General features: G+C 36.4%; 1 protein-coding gene across 6 annotated transcripts; it reads right to left on the reverse strand.

Annotated features, from left to right (window-relative positions):
* Positions 1-1898: 1898 nt before the first annotated feature.
* On the reverse strand, positions 1899-15901 carry LOC138935250 (transcription factor E2F2). Of its 6 annotated transcripts, XM_070299765.1 has the most exons (9): positions 10410-10490; positions 9829-9926; positions 9568-9725; positions 9281-9419; positions 8978-9191; positions 8608-8881; positions 8077-8434; positions 5875-6018; positions 1901-5312 (listed from the first exon to the last, which is right to left on the reverse strand). In XM_070299765.1, the coding sequence occupies exons 1-8, from the start codon at positions 10430-10432 to the stop codon at positions 5891-5893; spliced, it is 1392 nt and encodes a 463-aa protein (XP_070155866.1). In that variant the 5' UTR covers positions 10433-10490; the 3' UTR covers positions 1901-5312; positions 5875-5890. The 6 variants fall into 6 exon arrangements, with proteins under 6 accessions (XP_070156038.1, XP_070156122.1, XP_070156210.1 ...); XM_070299937.1 differs by lacking the exon at positions 10410-10490 and adding an exon at positions 15609-15901 and having other exon boundaries at positions 1899-6018; XM_070300021.1 differs by lacking the exon at positions 10410-10490 and adding an exon at positions 13060-13232 and having other exon boundaries at positions 1899-6018.
* Between the last annotated feature and the right edge of the window lie 306 nt (positions 15902-16207).

The following is a 16207-nucleotide window of genomic DNA, read 5'->3' on the forward strand; positions in this document are numbered from 1 at the left end:
ATTTAATTTCGATCTGTTTTGAAAATATTAGTAAGCAGGAATGATAATAATAATTTTCTAAATATAATGATATAATATTTTTAATCAAGATTTCAAAAAATCCCGGAAAAAGCTGTTGTACTGAAAAGATCTCTGTATCCGAACTGACAAAAACATTGTATATCTTTTCGTACTAAATAATTTTATCTGAAATATTAATATTGATGATATGTAAATGAATAAAAGACGCTATCTGCTGCGAATGATCGAGTTGAACGAAAAATATCTCAAAATATTGCGAAAGTAAGGCACCGAGTCATCCATTAATGCTGTTTTATGGCAAAAACGAAAAAATTTTGTAGATATATAATTCCTCATCGTTATATCTTCCCGAAGCTAATAACGCGCGCTCTAATAATTATATATGTAATTTCCATATAAATTGTTATAATTACGAACACTGCACAACCATACGACATATAGCGAGTAAGTTTCTCATCGTGCGCAGAATAAACGACCCACATTTAACATTGTACCTTCCCCCAAATTGCATGCGTAGTATGCAAATTAATAGTATAACTTGCGTACTATGCATATATTTAATATATTAGTATATACTTTGTACAATAATACTCGTTTTTTGGGAGAACGATATAATGATTAAAGAAAGCTTCTCGTTTTTACATGTATTCAAGATCAACGTTATTTTTTTAACGACTGTTTTGATATTTCACGGATATTACTTTTATTATGCGATTTTTTATATTATTTCTACGAAAAATAGGCTATTTTCTTTCACCCCTTTTTCTTCCTTTTTTTTTTTTTTACAAAATTGTATTTTCTTATGCGTCGATTTACCAGCGCGAATCGGAGCTATTGATATATATAGTTCCATTTATATATATATATATATATATATATATATATATATATATATATATATATATATATGTAAGTTTCAAAAAACTTGTACAATATATGGAATAATGAATAATAAATCAATAATAGAAGCTTGTGAATTTCAAAATCAAAACAATTCGGAGTTGAAAATTATTTAGCTACATCGAGTTGTGATTGTAATAAAAATCAATGTTTCAGTTTAAAAAGGACGAGATTTTAAAGATATAAAAATGAAATAATCAGTTGAAAATGAAAATAATTTCTTCTACTCTTCTATATATAAACATTTTTTTATAAAAATATTTTAAATTACAAAATTTATACGTTATATATATATATATAATATCGGTGCGTCGTACCTATATATATATATATATATATATATATATATAGTTGTGTAGAGTATCCTGGCGAACATCGTTAAATTTCTAATTTTCCTGATTCTTGGATCAAATTGGTTCTTAGAATCACGTTTTCGCATATTACAATACTATAAAAAAATAATTTTAACATAATAACAATACATTTCAAACGGACTAGATATGTTACGCGTTGCAATTGTACCGTAAACTGGACTGTTCCCCTAGATAGTTCCCTAGAGAACGTCTAACCCCGCGTTGATTTCCCGCCTTTTTCAGGATCAGCGGAAAGGAGCTAGATGTGATATTCTAGAGAATTTTCAAACTGACGTTTATTCTTTCGCCTTTTCCCGCGCTCATTGTCAGAGTCGATAGATTTGCTTGACGTGACAAAATATTTCGAATCGTTTGATGTTGTGTAAATAAAAGATCATGTTTTCTTTCCTATAAATTAACGAAACGAAATTTTTTAAACTAGTTTTTGAAAGTTTTGCAATTAATAAGGAAAGTCAACTGTAACAAAGTTAATGCATATAATAAATGTCCTCTTATAATTTCAAAATAAATTATATATTAAAAAAAAAAAAAAAAAATTCTTGAAACTAGAAAATTTTATTTTAATCATGCATCTAGTGTCTTAATTTCAAACAATTTGAAATGTTAATTAATATCTAATTTAATGAATTTACTGAGCAAATCAAATTAAATTGAATAAAACTTGGCGTGTCCATGTGAAAATAATAAAATTATAAATCTCGACACGATGCGATTATATTCATACGGGTATAGAGATTTATAATTAATGCGGGATTTTTTTGTCATGAGGGATAAGGAATGCGCATATTTTTCTCTATATACGATGTTACATAAGATTATATTTTGTCACTTTCTTTTCTGCAGTGTTCTTTTAGCAGGCTGGACCCACTTTTTAAAATGTGACAAAATGTATTTGTCGTAATAATACATTACTCGATTCTTCCTTCATTTTTATTTTGTAATTTTCTTCTTTACGATGATCGATCAGTGTTTAATTAGCGTTTGCCATCGGTCCTAAACAGTCTCTCAAATATATAAAGATCGAAAGAGAGCGCATATATAAATGCGCTGTCACAAAATTTTATAAACTACTACTCTCGATGGCCAACTTTGATGATCTTTCTTTAACTCTCTCTCTCTCTCTTTTTTTTCTTCTTTCTTTCCTTTATCGATAATAATAAAAACAAAGAGCTAATTAAAAATGATACATCACCTACAGTCATCTACCGCGTTCTATCAATCAACAGAAAATAATATCTCTTTCTCTCGCGCGTGTCTTTTTATTGGCACCTTTAATTAGATTATGAAAAGGTCCTGCGTTCTTCGTGACGGCAAGTCTCGTTCTTAAACGTTCGAAAAAAAAGGAAACGTTATCCGACAGGCTGCTAGAAAATGTAGATTCACGAATGCCTCAAGTTAAAAATCAAACGATGTATATATGCCATCTTTTTCGCGATGAAATATTCTAAAACAGGAATCGCTGCGGAATCCGAAGGCGTGGCTTCTAGTTTCATTTATTATTGTTTACATATATAAATGTGTAATTTTACACAAATAAAGATACTGTTTTCGATTAAATACACATTTAAAGTTTCTTTTTGATCTTGCAAATATGCATTATTCCCGAAGACAATTGCAAACCCATTAATATTTAACAGAGTTGCAGCTGTCTCCAGATATTCGCTACAAAGATAGAATGAGTTTTAAATATACTTTTGTGTCTTCTCTTTGATAATATCGTTCATGTTCTCTTTTTTCCTCAGCCACGATTGCGTGTGCGTCCCCGCATTCGGATCTCGCGACGTCCTGTAAATCTTCAGGTAGAAAATATCGCAACTTCTCACTTGTGTGTGGTATATTCAAAAGACCGAAATCCTTCGTTTAATATTCATTTTGACGATATCATACACACACACACACACGCGCGCGCGCGCGCGCATACACACAAATACATTCCTCTCTCTCTCTTTCTTTCTTTTTTCCGCTCTCGTTTTCATATTTAATGCACTCATACGCTTTGCTCTTTTATTCGACTTCTCATTGCCTTTTCGTGGCGTATGAAAAAAAGCGCTTGACGCCGCTTAATTGGAAAACAAAAACAAGAGTAACATAACATTTTTCCCGGCTGTCGTGAATGAGAGCACAGCGAACATTGTGCAAAGTAACAATTTGTCATCGTGATATTAATTAAACTGAAGCCTTTCTTGATTTTTTTCGTGTAGGCTTATTTTGCAAATATCTATGTGTAACAATGTGATATTTTAAATTTATTGAGATATTTTGAGGGATAATCTAATTCGAGATATATAAAATGTCATATTTTGTGGAATATTTTACGAATCTTTAAACATTACTCTTGAATTATGTACAAAATAGTATTACATATCTGATTATAATTACTGATTTTAATTTAATTTATTTACCGATTAAAATATATTCGAAATATTTTAAATCTTTTCAACACGCATTTAATGCAAGTTTGTTATCCTGCACAATGTTTGTTCATCATAAATTTAAATACGTATTACATGTACGTATATCTATATAAATGAAATTATATATTTCATATATAAACTAATATTTCGTTTCGTTTAATGTTTTAATAATAATTAATAATATTAATATATTAAAAATAAGTGTGTGAGCCGTATTTTTACGTTAATTACATGTAATGAGATGTTTGTAGCATCTGTCCATTTTTTTTTGTGTGTGTGAGAGAGAATCGTTACGTTCTTACATATAATATATATGTATACGCACATACGTATGTTTTTATGAGCTTACATAATTATGTTTGTAAAGTATTTACAATTGCAGAAGGGTATGATCGTTATTTTGTAGGCACTATGGCTTTGGACGTACACTAAGTTGTACGTTAGAGTACATCCTTATAAGGGAGACTTCCAGACGAGACAATTTTCCCAGTGTATTCTTGAGCTCTCGAGAAACAAGAAGATATATATTTTTACGCGAATCTCGCTCAACAGAACTAAATTCCATTCCGCGTTCTTCTCAACAAGATTCAAGTGTTCACCGGTAAGAAACTTTCTCACTCACTCACTCACTCTCTCTCTCTCTCTCTCTCTCTCTCTCTCTCTCTCTCTCTTTGAAAACTCCCCATAATCAGTTCCAGAATGATACTGTATCCTGAATGTGGATCTTAGACGATGATCGTTATGAAATCGGAATTAAATACGCATTTAAATGTAAACGATATAGCCTAAGATCTTTCATTTGTTTATACCCTCGTGTTATATTTCGAGTTTATCTTCATTCATCTTTGCCATATATCGATGAAAAGAAGCTAATTAGTATGTGACCTCTCTAATCGACTAATAACATAATCGCCGTAACAACAATCACTGGTCATCGCGTTCCATTCCGCTCCCATCCAATAAAGCAATGTATTTAAAACGAGAAACGACTTCAATATTCGTCACGATTGCCAAGAATTCGACCAATTATATCAAAGTACGCGGAATAAAGACTACTGTACTGTCGAACAATTTGTCAACGAGGTAATATGCATCCGTTATATGTTACAAAACATGCATCATCCAGATGACAGTCTTGAATATAATTTAAAAACTCGTCCGTTTCCAATGACGCGAATGGTAAGAAGAGATTGCCATCCGGATATTCATCTCGTGTGTTTCGCTTTTTTTCTCTTCTCGCCCCACTTGAGACTTTTACACTAGAAAAAAAACTTGATGACTCTCTTGATCGTCTTATTCGTTTCACGGGCATTGGACAACTAAGTAAAGCAATTATAGGTCGTTGTCCGACACAGTCTCTCCTCTCTCTGAGAATTCCCGAATACATTCTCTCTTTTCTCTCTATATCTCTTAGCTCAATTTATAATATTATTACAGATTGCACGAAAAACCGCCTTCGCTCTCTTCAAACGCCCCTTCTTTGTTCAAAAGTTTTCGCGATCCATTCCGCAAACGCGATCGATGCAGATCATCGATCAAGCCGGAAGCACGTGTTAACAATGTCGTGATATGTTTTTCCTGTGCTTCATCCAGTTCGGCTTCTCTGCATCCGGAATTTGCGATCCGAAAAACAAAGCAATTAAAACGAGACATTCCGAAACGAAATGTATACGCGAAGAAAAAAATATTGAGAATAGTAAAATATTCCGATGGATCGATAACAACATTGCCTTTTATAATTTCTCCATGGAACAGATAATAATGGATCAGCTAGAGTAAAATCGTTTACGAAAACGTATATACCATTCTATATAATTTTTGTATTTATAATCTATCATTGGTTTCTTAAGAAGACGAATATTTAACAAATTGCGTCATGCGGGCGTGCTTAATCATTTCGTTATTGTGCTTTCAAAGTTAACCATACACATAAAACGTGATAATCAAGTTTCACACGTCGATAAACGTTTGCTCGAGGAAGCAGTAAATAAATAAAAACGACTTTGCATGTTCGCGATTCCTTGCAAAGATCGACACGCGGAAACAAAAATGTCAACCATCTATTGTCTAACACGAAGGAGCATTATAAAACTGACAAAGCAGTTTTCATCCATTTGAGTACCAAACTCAGAGTGATAGCCCAAAATAGATAAGAACGCTCTTACAATAGCGACGATATTCCTAGAATTTGAAATCGAAGAGATCCGACAGACCCTCCTCGGTGCCTAACGAGAACGAGTAGTCGTTTTCAGAGAGAGGCGGTTCCAAACTCAGCAGTTGCTCTCCAAAATCGAGAATCGAATTCAGATCTGTAACAAAAGTGAGAAGAATGATGGACTTGTTGTAACATCAAATCCACCAATATTTTTAAATTCCTTTATCACAAACAGATTATTGAGAAATGCACACTATTTTTATTAGATTGTTTGCAAATAATTATTTGAGAGAATAATTCTGAGTTTGTTGATACCCATAAAAAATTCTACATAAAAAATTCTATATTGTGTTTAAAGCGCATAGCAAGAATTTTGTATTTTTTTTGCAGTTTGTCACTGTATATATGTATAAAGGGTTAAAAAATACTATCAATGCATATTGTTAGTCCCTAAAATTATATGTTAAGAGCAATTTGCCAAAAACAGATCTACAAGCTTTTATTAAATTAGTTTCGAAAGCAATGAATGCAGCAAAATGTTTCTGTAACATTTAGTTTAGTTATAATCGTAAGAAAATTGCTATTTATGATATTAAAATAAAACTGTTGCAAAATTCGGGTCGATCGTATTGATTTCTAAATTGCATATAGGTTTGTCTACAAATTGTGTGTTGAAGATAATTACAAAAACTCTTGTGCATGGAAATCTTTGTTTTCCATTCGTGTATTGATTATATGGCAATGATTGTATATAATATTATATAAAATACACAGAATAAAGAAAACCTAATAGTTAGTGTAAATAAACGTACCTTCGCACGACACGAGCTTTGCTGTTTGAAACCGTTACCTAACTAGAACTCTGCCTGTGATGTGATTTGAATAATTTTAATACACAAGTCACAGCCAGAGCTCCATCAGGGTACGGTCATCATCCATTGGTGAAAAGGTAATATAGAAATATTCAAAAAAAAGGTAATACAAATTGTATTAAATTATATGTATGGAAATATCTAATTTTTCTCGCTACCTTTTGTTTGAATAAGATTCAATCATGAGTGAGTATTAAGATTGTAACATGCAATACATTCCTTTCAAGCAAGAAAATACTGATTGTAAAAATAATCATAACGAGTAAATAATTATGTAAATAAAAAAGAAGTAAATAATGTGTGTTTGTAAGATAATTATGTTAAACCACATGTGGTGTATGTTACGCAAAAGTTTCAATAAGAAAAAAGAACGTATAACATATCGGAAATATTTTTTAGTAATACAAAGACAAAAAAGTTTAGAAATACTTTTATTAAAAAAAAAAACAAACAAAAAATACAACTATATATTTATAGCTTACTAGATAAAGCATCAGACTAAATAAAGCATTAGAAATTTTGCGCAAGCAAAACATAAGAAAGAGAATTGGTAAAGAAAAGAAGATATAATACATATTTAAAATATGCAACAAGAATTAAAAGCATATTTGTTAAAATATTGATATATTTCATATATTTTCCTAAATGAGTATTACTCAATTTTTTAATGCCTGTTATAAGACAATATTATATATATTGCACAATTGTACACAACATTGATCTTTTTTAATATTTTTAGAAACATGAGCGTATATTTTAAATGTGTAAAAAGAGAGATAAAATTATATATTTACAAAATATATTATTGGATTTTAGAATATTGTTTAATAACAAAAAATATTACATATAACAAAAGGAAATTAACAATTCATAATTTTTAACAAAAAAAAATTTAAATAACTTTGTACATTCAATATATCAATTTTTTACATATTTAAATGTTTCATTTAAATTTTTGCAATTTTTGTTTAACAATATATTCTATATATAAGAATAAAAGAATAAAATAATGAAATTTTTTAAAATGCACATATAGGGAAATAATACATTGATAAAATAAAAGATGAGTTATAGTTCCCCAAATAAAAAAATATTAAATACGGATTTATATGGATATAGATATATAGAAAATATAAGAGATCTAAAAATAGAATAATATCAATATCTAGAATAAAGTTCATAAAAAAAGAATTACCTTTTCTTTATTTTTTGTTAATGTAATTCTTTTTAAAATTAATTTAGCAATTGTGCTACACTTACACTAAACCAGTCATTTAGAATAAGAAGAAAGCTATTCAAGCAAGTTAAAGAACCAAAGCATTAATTCCTTGTAATCCTACCTGAAGTGCTGATTTGATCCTCTGTTTGAAGTTGGAATTTGCCACCGCCCATTGGTCCATAATCGTCAGATTCGCATAGGAATGCATCCTTCATGCCTGTTATATTGGTAACTGTAGTTACAGGGGTACACAGACGAGTATTCATAGAACTCTCATCGGAAGGTACTGATTCGACTCGCACATCGCTTTCTTTCTTAACCAATTCAGGAGACAAACAAGGTATGTCAGATAATTCTTTTGATTGAGGCACAGTTTGCGTTGTCGTATATCCGGAATAAGGTGATGTTTTAACTGCGGGATCGTCAGGACACAAAAACACTTCTATCTCTCCGTGTTCCGACCTCATGTGCATTTGAAGCTGAAAATATATTATTGTATTTTTTTTAAAAGGAATACAACATATATAAATTTATGTACAATATTCTATTGTTACCAGAGAGCATAAAATAATATATAAATAATTTTCCTTGACATTAAAAAACAATATAAGATATAATATAAACAATATGAAACATTTTACTCGTATTTTACCTTTTGTTGACCAAAATTATTGATAGGTTGTGGGACATGGAGGGTAGCTTCCGGCGGGGCTTTCACAGCCATAATAGCTTGGTTTTTGTACATTGAAACTGAACGTAAGTCGTGATACGTTACATAAGCGTATTGTCTGTCCGCGCAAAGTTCGCGTAGGTTTTTATCAGCACCATGGATCAATCGGTCAAGTGTATTTTCTTTAGCTTCTAGATCTGCAACTTCTCTCCTCAGATTGGCAATATCGTTCCGATTATTCGGTAACTGACCGCCTCTGTAACAAGTAATTTATACCACGTATGTAATCTTCCGCTTTCTCGATATCATCGACAATAAACGGTAAAACATAATATACTAGCAAATAACGTACTTCCACTGGATATTGTTTTTACTTTTCTTCTCTAAGATACCAATGCCCTCTAAAACATTAGTAATGTCGTATATACGACGTTTTTGTACCTCCAACTTCTCTGATGCTACATTCAAGTCGACCACACCATCCTGACTGCTTTCAACTAAGTGAATAAACTTCTTTGTGAGTAAACTCAAAGAGGTATCATACCGTGTCCTTTCTACAGTTTTGGCTGCAATACAACAATCGATTCTTCCTTAAATGACAGAGAAAGAAAAGAAAAAAACGGAGAAAAGGTCACAAAACAAAAACAAAATTTACTTTTGGTGGGTGTGTGGCCAGTTAAAGAGTTGGAACCGGATCTTCTACGTTTACCTCTGGGAGCTTTGAAGGCAGATTGGCTGGGACCAGTTGTCCCTACCTCCAAATTCAGTCTTCTTTTTACCGCTTGAATTGATATCTATCAAGAAGGAAACAAACTGCAACTTTAATCAGTCAACTCTTATGCTAACGTGTGATAACGCCTTTAAATATATTATATATTTACACAATGTAGAAATTTTATCTTGTCATCACAATTTATTATCGTCATTTATTAATCAGTTTACCTCAGCTCTTGGCGGTGGTTGTGTGGGTTTCCTTGTTATTTGGTAACAAGGTGTTTGTCCGTATTGATGATCTTGTAAATGAGGGCTCGGTGTTTCTTCTGCCACCTTCTGTGGTTGGACCTCATCCAAGGATCCGTCATCCAAAAACTCAGACTTTACTGTAAAAAGATATTATCTGAATGAATTAATCTGAAAAACATTACAGTGATAAAAAATAGTATGAGAAATTTGAATATACAAATTTCATTACAAATGACATACACAACTTTGTTTCCGCCATATCTGGTGTAACAGGCCTAGCTGGATCCTCCAGGATCACTTGTCTCCTTACTCGAGGCATCTTGGTACAATGATTGTGTCTAAAATAATAATACACATATAAAAAACTAGGAAATTATAAAATTACAAAAAAGCTAGATTCGTATTCTTTAATTATAGATTTTTCAGAATCCAACAAGTGATAAACAATAGGAAAGCAAAGAGTAAATAATATGATAGCCTGGGACTGTACTATAAATATTTTGAAGGATATTTCAAAGAGAGAGAGAGAGAGAGAGAGAGAGAGAGAGAGAGAGAGAGAGAGAGAAAATAAAAATATGAATTTTATATATATATATATAAAATTTAATATAATAAATGAAGCTATTTCCAATGCATTAATTAAGTACAACAACAAATTGATGTGATTAAACATTTCGATTCAATGACTTTTGTTAATATAAATTTTTTTCGCGCAATTCCTCGTAGAAGGAACATCGGGCAATATTCGAGGAGGCGATCACAGTAAACGACCGATCGACGCGAAAGGTATAAGAGGAAGAATCGCGGGGGCGCGCACAGACCTATTTCTAAACACACTCCGCATTTTCGGCCGCTAACCGCTGCTGCTCACCGCGTGCGTGCCTGTCGTCGATGGGTTACACGCGGATGAGTGTCATTTTTAAATCCCAAAACTCTCACAGGGGAAGAAGACGCGCTCGTGTTGACACGAGGAGAGCGACCTCATCCGCGCGTCGAAAAACCGATTATGGTACATACATTATATACCCTACGAGCAATAACGGAAATAATATAAGGACGAGCACACCGCGCTTAAGTAACTATATATTGCGCGATATTAGCATCTCTCTGGCGGGATAGGATTGCGCCGCGCGTGTGCTTTAAGTCGGACGCGCAATAAAATTTGGCCGCGAAAGAAATTTAACAGAATATAATTTCTACATGCTTGTATACATGAAAATCTGAGAATAAAAGAAATTGCACATTTATACTTGCACAATAATTCCGTGAAATCTTATAGGAATAAAAGATATCAAATATTCGGCTGAGAAAAAAAAAAATCTTTTTGCAATGACACTTTGAGACTTTGATTTTCAATGCAAAAAAAAAAAAAAAAAAAATAATTCTATTGTCCCAAATAAATAAATAAATGATTCATCTCTCTTACATTATTCTGTGAATGAATAATTAATTTGCGACTTTTTTTGAAAATTAACTTAAACTTTCAACATACAATGATTAAATAAATAAAATAGAACTCATACAATTTTCGATACATTTTACAGCCCGATTATCTATAGCGTCAAAAAACTTGTCGAAATTATATAAATTATATAATTTCTATCCTTGAGTACCTCTCAAAAAATGCGTTCAAAACGCCAACAGCTGATCGATCGATTATCTTTTAAAAGACACGGCTAACATTGTTTCATCATTATCATCGATTTCGTTAACAAGTTCGAAATTGTTAATTATTGGCTTTTTTTTTTTTCCCTTCAAGTTTACAATAATAAGGATAGATGTTTAGTGTATATAGTTTCGAGGATTGAGATATTTGCGTGAAACAATAATTTTCTATACTTGAACATTAATTTGTGTGTCAACTACGCATAACAGTGTATATATTTATTAGACATTACAAACCAAAAAATTATATACTTGGGAAAAAAAAAAAGATCATTTCTCATGTATAGTATCTGCGTCAGTAATATCGTGTATAATTTACCACGTATACTCCTCTTTTTTTTCTACACAAATTTACAATATAAAGATAACATATGAGATAATTAATACGTTTAAAAAATATATAGTTTCAATATAAAATTATTTCCGAGCTTTCTCTGTTTTAAAACAACGATTCTCAACATCTTTATTCTGAACGCTTGGCCTGAACGATTGTACTCGAGGAACTTTGAAAGAAAGAAAAAAAAAAAAAAAAGAACAAAACGTTTTAAGATGAGATCGTTCGAAGGGTGGTTTAAAAAAATAGCACATCAGGATTGTGCAAAAATATCCATCATGTACTTATATATATATATCACGTATTGTCATTTTAATTTATCAAACTCTTTCCGATAATATATAAAAAAATTTTGTAACTTTTCCTAGAGATAAGAAAATAAATTCTATTTATTATTTATATGATTTTATGCATATTCAAATCTAATAAAAAAAAGTTACAGATGTAATTAACGATGTTAAAATATACTTGAACATTTAAACAGGGATACATTCAATTTCGATGGCGCATCCTGAATATCACCAGACCGAGGAAAAAAAAAAAAAAGAGTCTAGGATCAGGATCATAAAGAATAGCGAGCTGAAGCAAGGCCTGATCCCTTCAGCCGGATACGCATAACTCTCTAGCGGGAGTTTTGGGAATCTCTCTAGGCAAGAGAGGCATTGCAATTTGCGTCTCGAAGGTTGGGAGCAATGTACGACGCCTATCGATTGGTCGGTTGTTATCTCGATCAATTTCAAGGTTAAGTCGCGCTACGAAAATTGAATAAATCCCATCGGAGCGATTATCGAAGAACGCGAGATTGATTTTTCTGACACGCGCAAAACCATCTGCTCGTGTTCACGTATATAACACATTTTTCATCTCGCGATAAATGAAATACAGCTTCCTGCCCGTTGATTGGCCATCCACGAGAAGAACGATCCGCAATTGGTTTTGTATGAAATCACGGTTGATAGAATCGATAAGAATATCGATTTCGAGTATGTATGTTGTGTTGGAAACGTGGACAAACGCGAACTACTTACTCCAAAAAGAGAGGAATATATGCTTTACGTTACTAGTTGCGACTAACTCGCGCGATCGACCGGGTTACGATATGAAATACCGACTTCGGGATTTTTAGTGCGTCGAGGAGGGGAAACGCCACCGCGGCGACAACGTCGACGATATCTATAGAACGTGTGCTTTGCGAGAATGTAAACGTGACATGTCTCGCACGAGGCAACCAGGCAACCAGATGTGATGACAGAAAGCCGTCTCTCTCTCTCTCTCTCTTTCGCCCGTTCTTCTCTCGCTCTTGCAGGAGTGTCGAATCATTTAGCACTATATCGTCTCCCTTTAATGCTATACGATTTCTTTCTGTATCTTCTTTAGCTGATTCGAAGTTTCGAAAGATGAGACCGAGTGTATATAGTATTTCACGAGACTAATTGCTTTTTTTTTTCCTTGCCTTTTCTACTATAACTAACCTCCTCTAGCGAAAAACGCGGGTGGTGTCGGCAATCACGCGTCTTAGGCCAATCAGCTGTTGAAGGCCACACACGTGCGTGGGCTCTGACGTTCTCGCGTCATCATCGATTGTCAGAATTCTCGATTAACCTCTCGAGAGCTTTGGATCGAAGAAGAGAGAAGGAAAGCTATCGGCGAAATTGTAAAATATATCACAATATAATACATCTTTCCCCGTGTAAATCAATGTTTATGCGATCTTTATCTCTCGACTATGCGTCGATCGAGAAGAGCGTTCGTCGAATGTGTATCTATATAATATTGTATATCGTATACCGTAACGAGAATCGAAATCGCAACTTTCGTGACACGCGCACTTTCGTTCGGGCGAGTAAAATGCGTATGTGTACATATATACGAGAGAGAGAGAGGATGGTATGCACACACACACACACACACACACACACATACGCGCACACGAATGCCGGATCCGGCCGGGAGGTACGCGCCACACGCACGCACACGAATACATATATACATACATCGCCAACATCGCGGCCGACTCTCGTTTAAAGAGCCAAGACGAGATACCGACCATAAGAGAGGGGTAATCCTTAGTAAGGCACGCTACACCGGCACGTTAGAGAGAAACCAACGCGATCGCACGCTGGCCAGGGATGTTCACCGAAGAGTAGACGCCTCTCTAACCGATACTCGTGACGAAACGATGCTTCCTATCGACGAGCAGAGGACGTTCGAGCCAGGGCAACTGTGTGCTGACCTGTTTGCGAGCGAGAAAGTCAAATGCAAACGACGACGCACGTTTCGATGGAGCGAAAAAAGAGAGACGGAAGTCAGTGTCAGAGCGAAAAGATCTCTCTCTCTCTCTCTCTTTCTCTCTTTTCCTCGCGCGCGCGTTTCCTCTTTTCTCTTTTCTACTTACTTGGCTGCTTTGCAAACGTAGTATTTTGAGACGGAGACCCGCGCTCTCTTCCGGGAGGAGAATCAGCAGGCCAGCGTACGGCGCGTATCACACAGGACCGCGAGGTCGAGCATTTCCCGAGCAATCCCGAGAATCTCTTGATAGGCGAACGACTCGTGGTCCTGGCACTCTCGAGAACGATAGAATTTTATCGGATACGCGGTAAAGAATCGCTCGGAATAGAGTAGACGGAATAGAAAGAGAGAAAAGCCGCCCTTGCTACGTCGAGAGAGGCTCCCCGATTACGTCAAGAGATGTATCTCGGATTTATAGAGCGACCGACCCGCTTCCCTTCGTACGCTCGAGCTCGTGCTCGTCCTCGTGCTCGTCCTCGTCCTCGTCCTCGTCGTCGTCGTCGTCGTCGTCGTCGTCGCGTATATTAGCTTTACATATTCGTCGTACTTCTTCCTCCCTTTCTCTCCGCCGGATATCTCTCCTTCTCTCTCCGAGGCCTGGGCCGTTTCTCTCCGACCGTGCTGCTAAAGCACGGTATCCATTTTCTGCGCGCGGTTCGACGCCGCCACACGATTACGCTCTATACGCACAGAGGCCGGGGGATCAACGACGCAGGTAGCCAGCCCGAAAAGCTCTAGGCTTATTCACAAAGCCTCGGACAAGCCGTCGTTTTTTTTTCTCTCTCTCTCTCTCTCTCTTTCCCTATCCCGAAGAAAATGCGTAGGATTCGGGGAATGTTTTCACGCGGCGGCGACCCCCGGGCGCCGACGACGTGGTTTTTCGATTGCTCTTCGCCTCGAATGTCGAGAATGCGGCGTGACGCGCCCGCTCGAGGGTCTTTACTTTACAGCGAGCCCCGCCTCGGCATGTTCGGCGGCTCGACGGCTCGACGGCTCGACTCGTGGGGGCCGCCGATCAAGAGAGTCTCGCCGGCGAGAGAGCGAGAAGAGAATCTCGTCGCCCGAGTATTTCTCGGAATATGTCGCGCGCGCACACACACGAGGCCGGCTCGTGCAGATCCTTCCTTTCTCAACCGAATCGTGTGTACGGAACGAGGCCTGGCTCTGTGGCGCGCTGGCACGACTGGCCGGTCTTCGGGCTACGAGAAACGGATAATGTGTGCCGCGTGCGCCGGTGCTGGCAATGCCAAGAGAGACAAAGAAAGAAGAGAGAGAGAGAGAGAGAGAGTCAGCAGGGAACAACTAGCCGCGTGTCCGTGCGTATACGCGAATGCCCGGTGGAAGGGAGAGGGAGGGAAAGAGAGGGCTTCTCTCTCTCGCGAGGTGTACGCGAGCCGCCGCCACCAGCTGTGTCTGTGTCTACACAAGATCGCGTATGCGCCGCCGGTGCGCGTATATGCAACCGCGGAAAAGCGTGGACGCGCGCGAGTGTGTTGCCTCGCGTGCCCACGCATGCGCTGACGAACGTACGAACGAGCGATTATTGGTGGTGGTGGTGAAGAATAATATCGTGGTGTAGGTGTAAAGCTTTCTCGCGATTACGTCCAAGGGAAATTGATATTTTCTTCCTCTTTTCTTTTTTTCGCGATTATACGAACGATGGACGAGATTCATCTCGCGCTCACAGGGATGATACCCTCGAGTTTACTTTGTAGCAGAGAGCGAAACTTACCGGTAACAGCGTGTGTTCTTTTAGTTTCTCATAACGTAATTCGCGTTAATCGAGACGAGTCCGAAGGCACTTTCACAGATCCACGTTTAGGCATGACGAGGGACGCGTCGTCGTTCCTTCGCCGCCCTTCATAAGAACGCCACAGTCGGATAGACGGCCGGAACCCTTCGTGCTTCGTGTCGATCTTCTCCTCCGTATACGTATGCGTGCCGGCGTATCCGTGAGACGCGCGCGCGAACAACAATGAGCCGGTGTGGGTATCGGCCATCTGCCGGCCGCGCGCGACAGCTGAAATACGCGCGCCAAAACCGTCGCCGCGTACTACCGTCTCTTCCTCGGGGACCGATGGTCTCGCTGCTTCGCGCTAGATACCCTCGACAATCTCCTTCCTAAACGTTATCGATTATCAGTTACATCTACTCGTGTCATGAACACTCAATGAAACCATTGCCGATTAGATATCGTTCGCGCGAAATTCTTTTGACAATTACTCGCGACAACATGGGGCTTCTTATCAATTACTATCGGCGTCATCGCGTTTCATCGACGGTTCCCATCGTCGACGCGATGATCGATTCCACGAGCGAGCGGCAGCTAGA

The sequence above is a fragment of the Polyergus mexicanus genome, unplaced genomic scaffold, assembly GCF_030449975.1.
Source record: "Polyergus mexicanus isolate NDT 795.1 unplaced genomic scaffold, iyPolMexi1.0 SCAF_1, whole genome shotgun sequence".
NCBI lineage: Eukaryota > Metazoa > Arthropoda > Insecta > Hymenoptera > Formicidae > Polyergus > Polyergus mexicanus.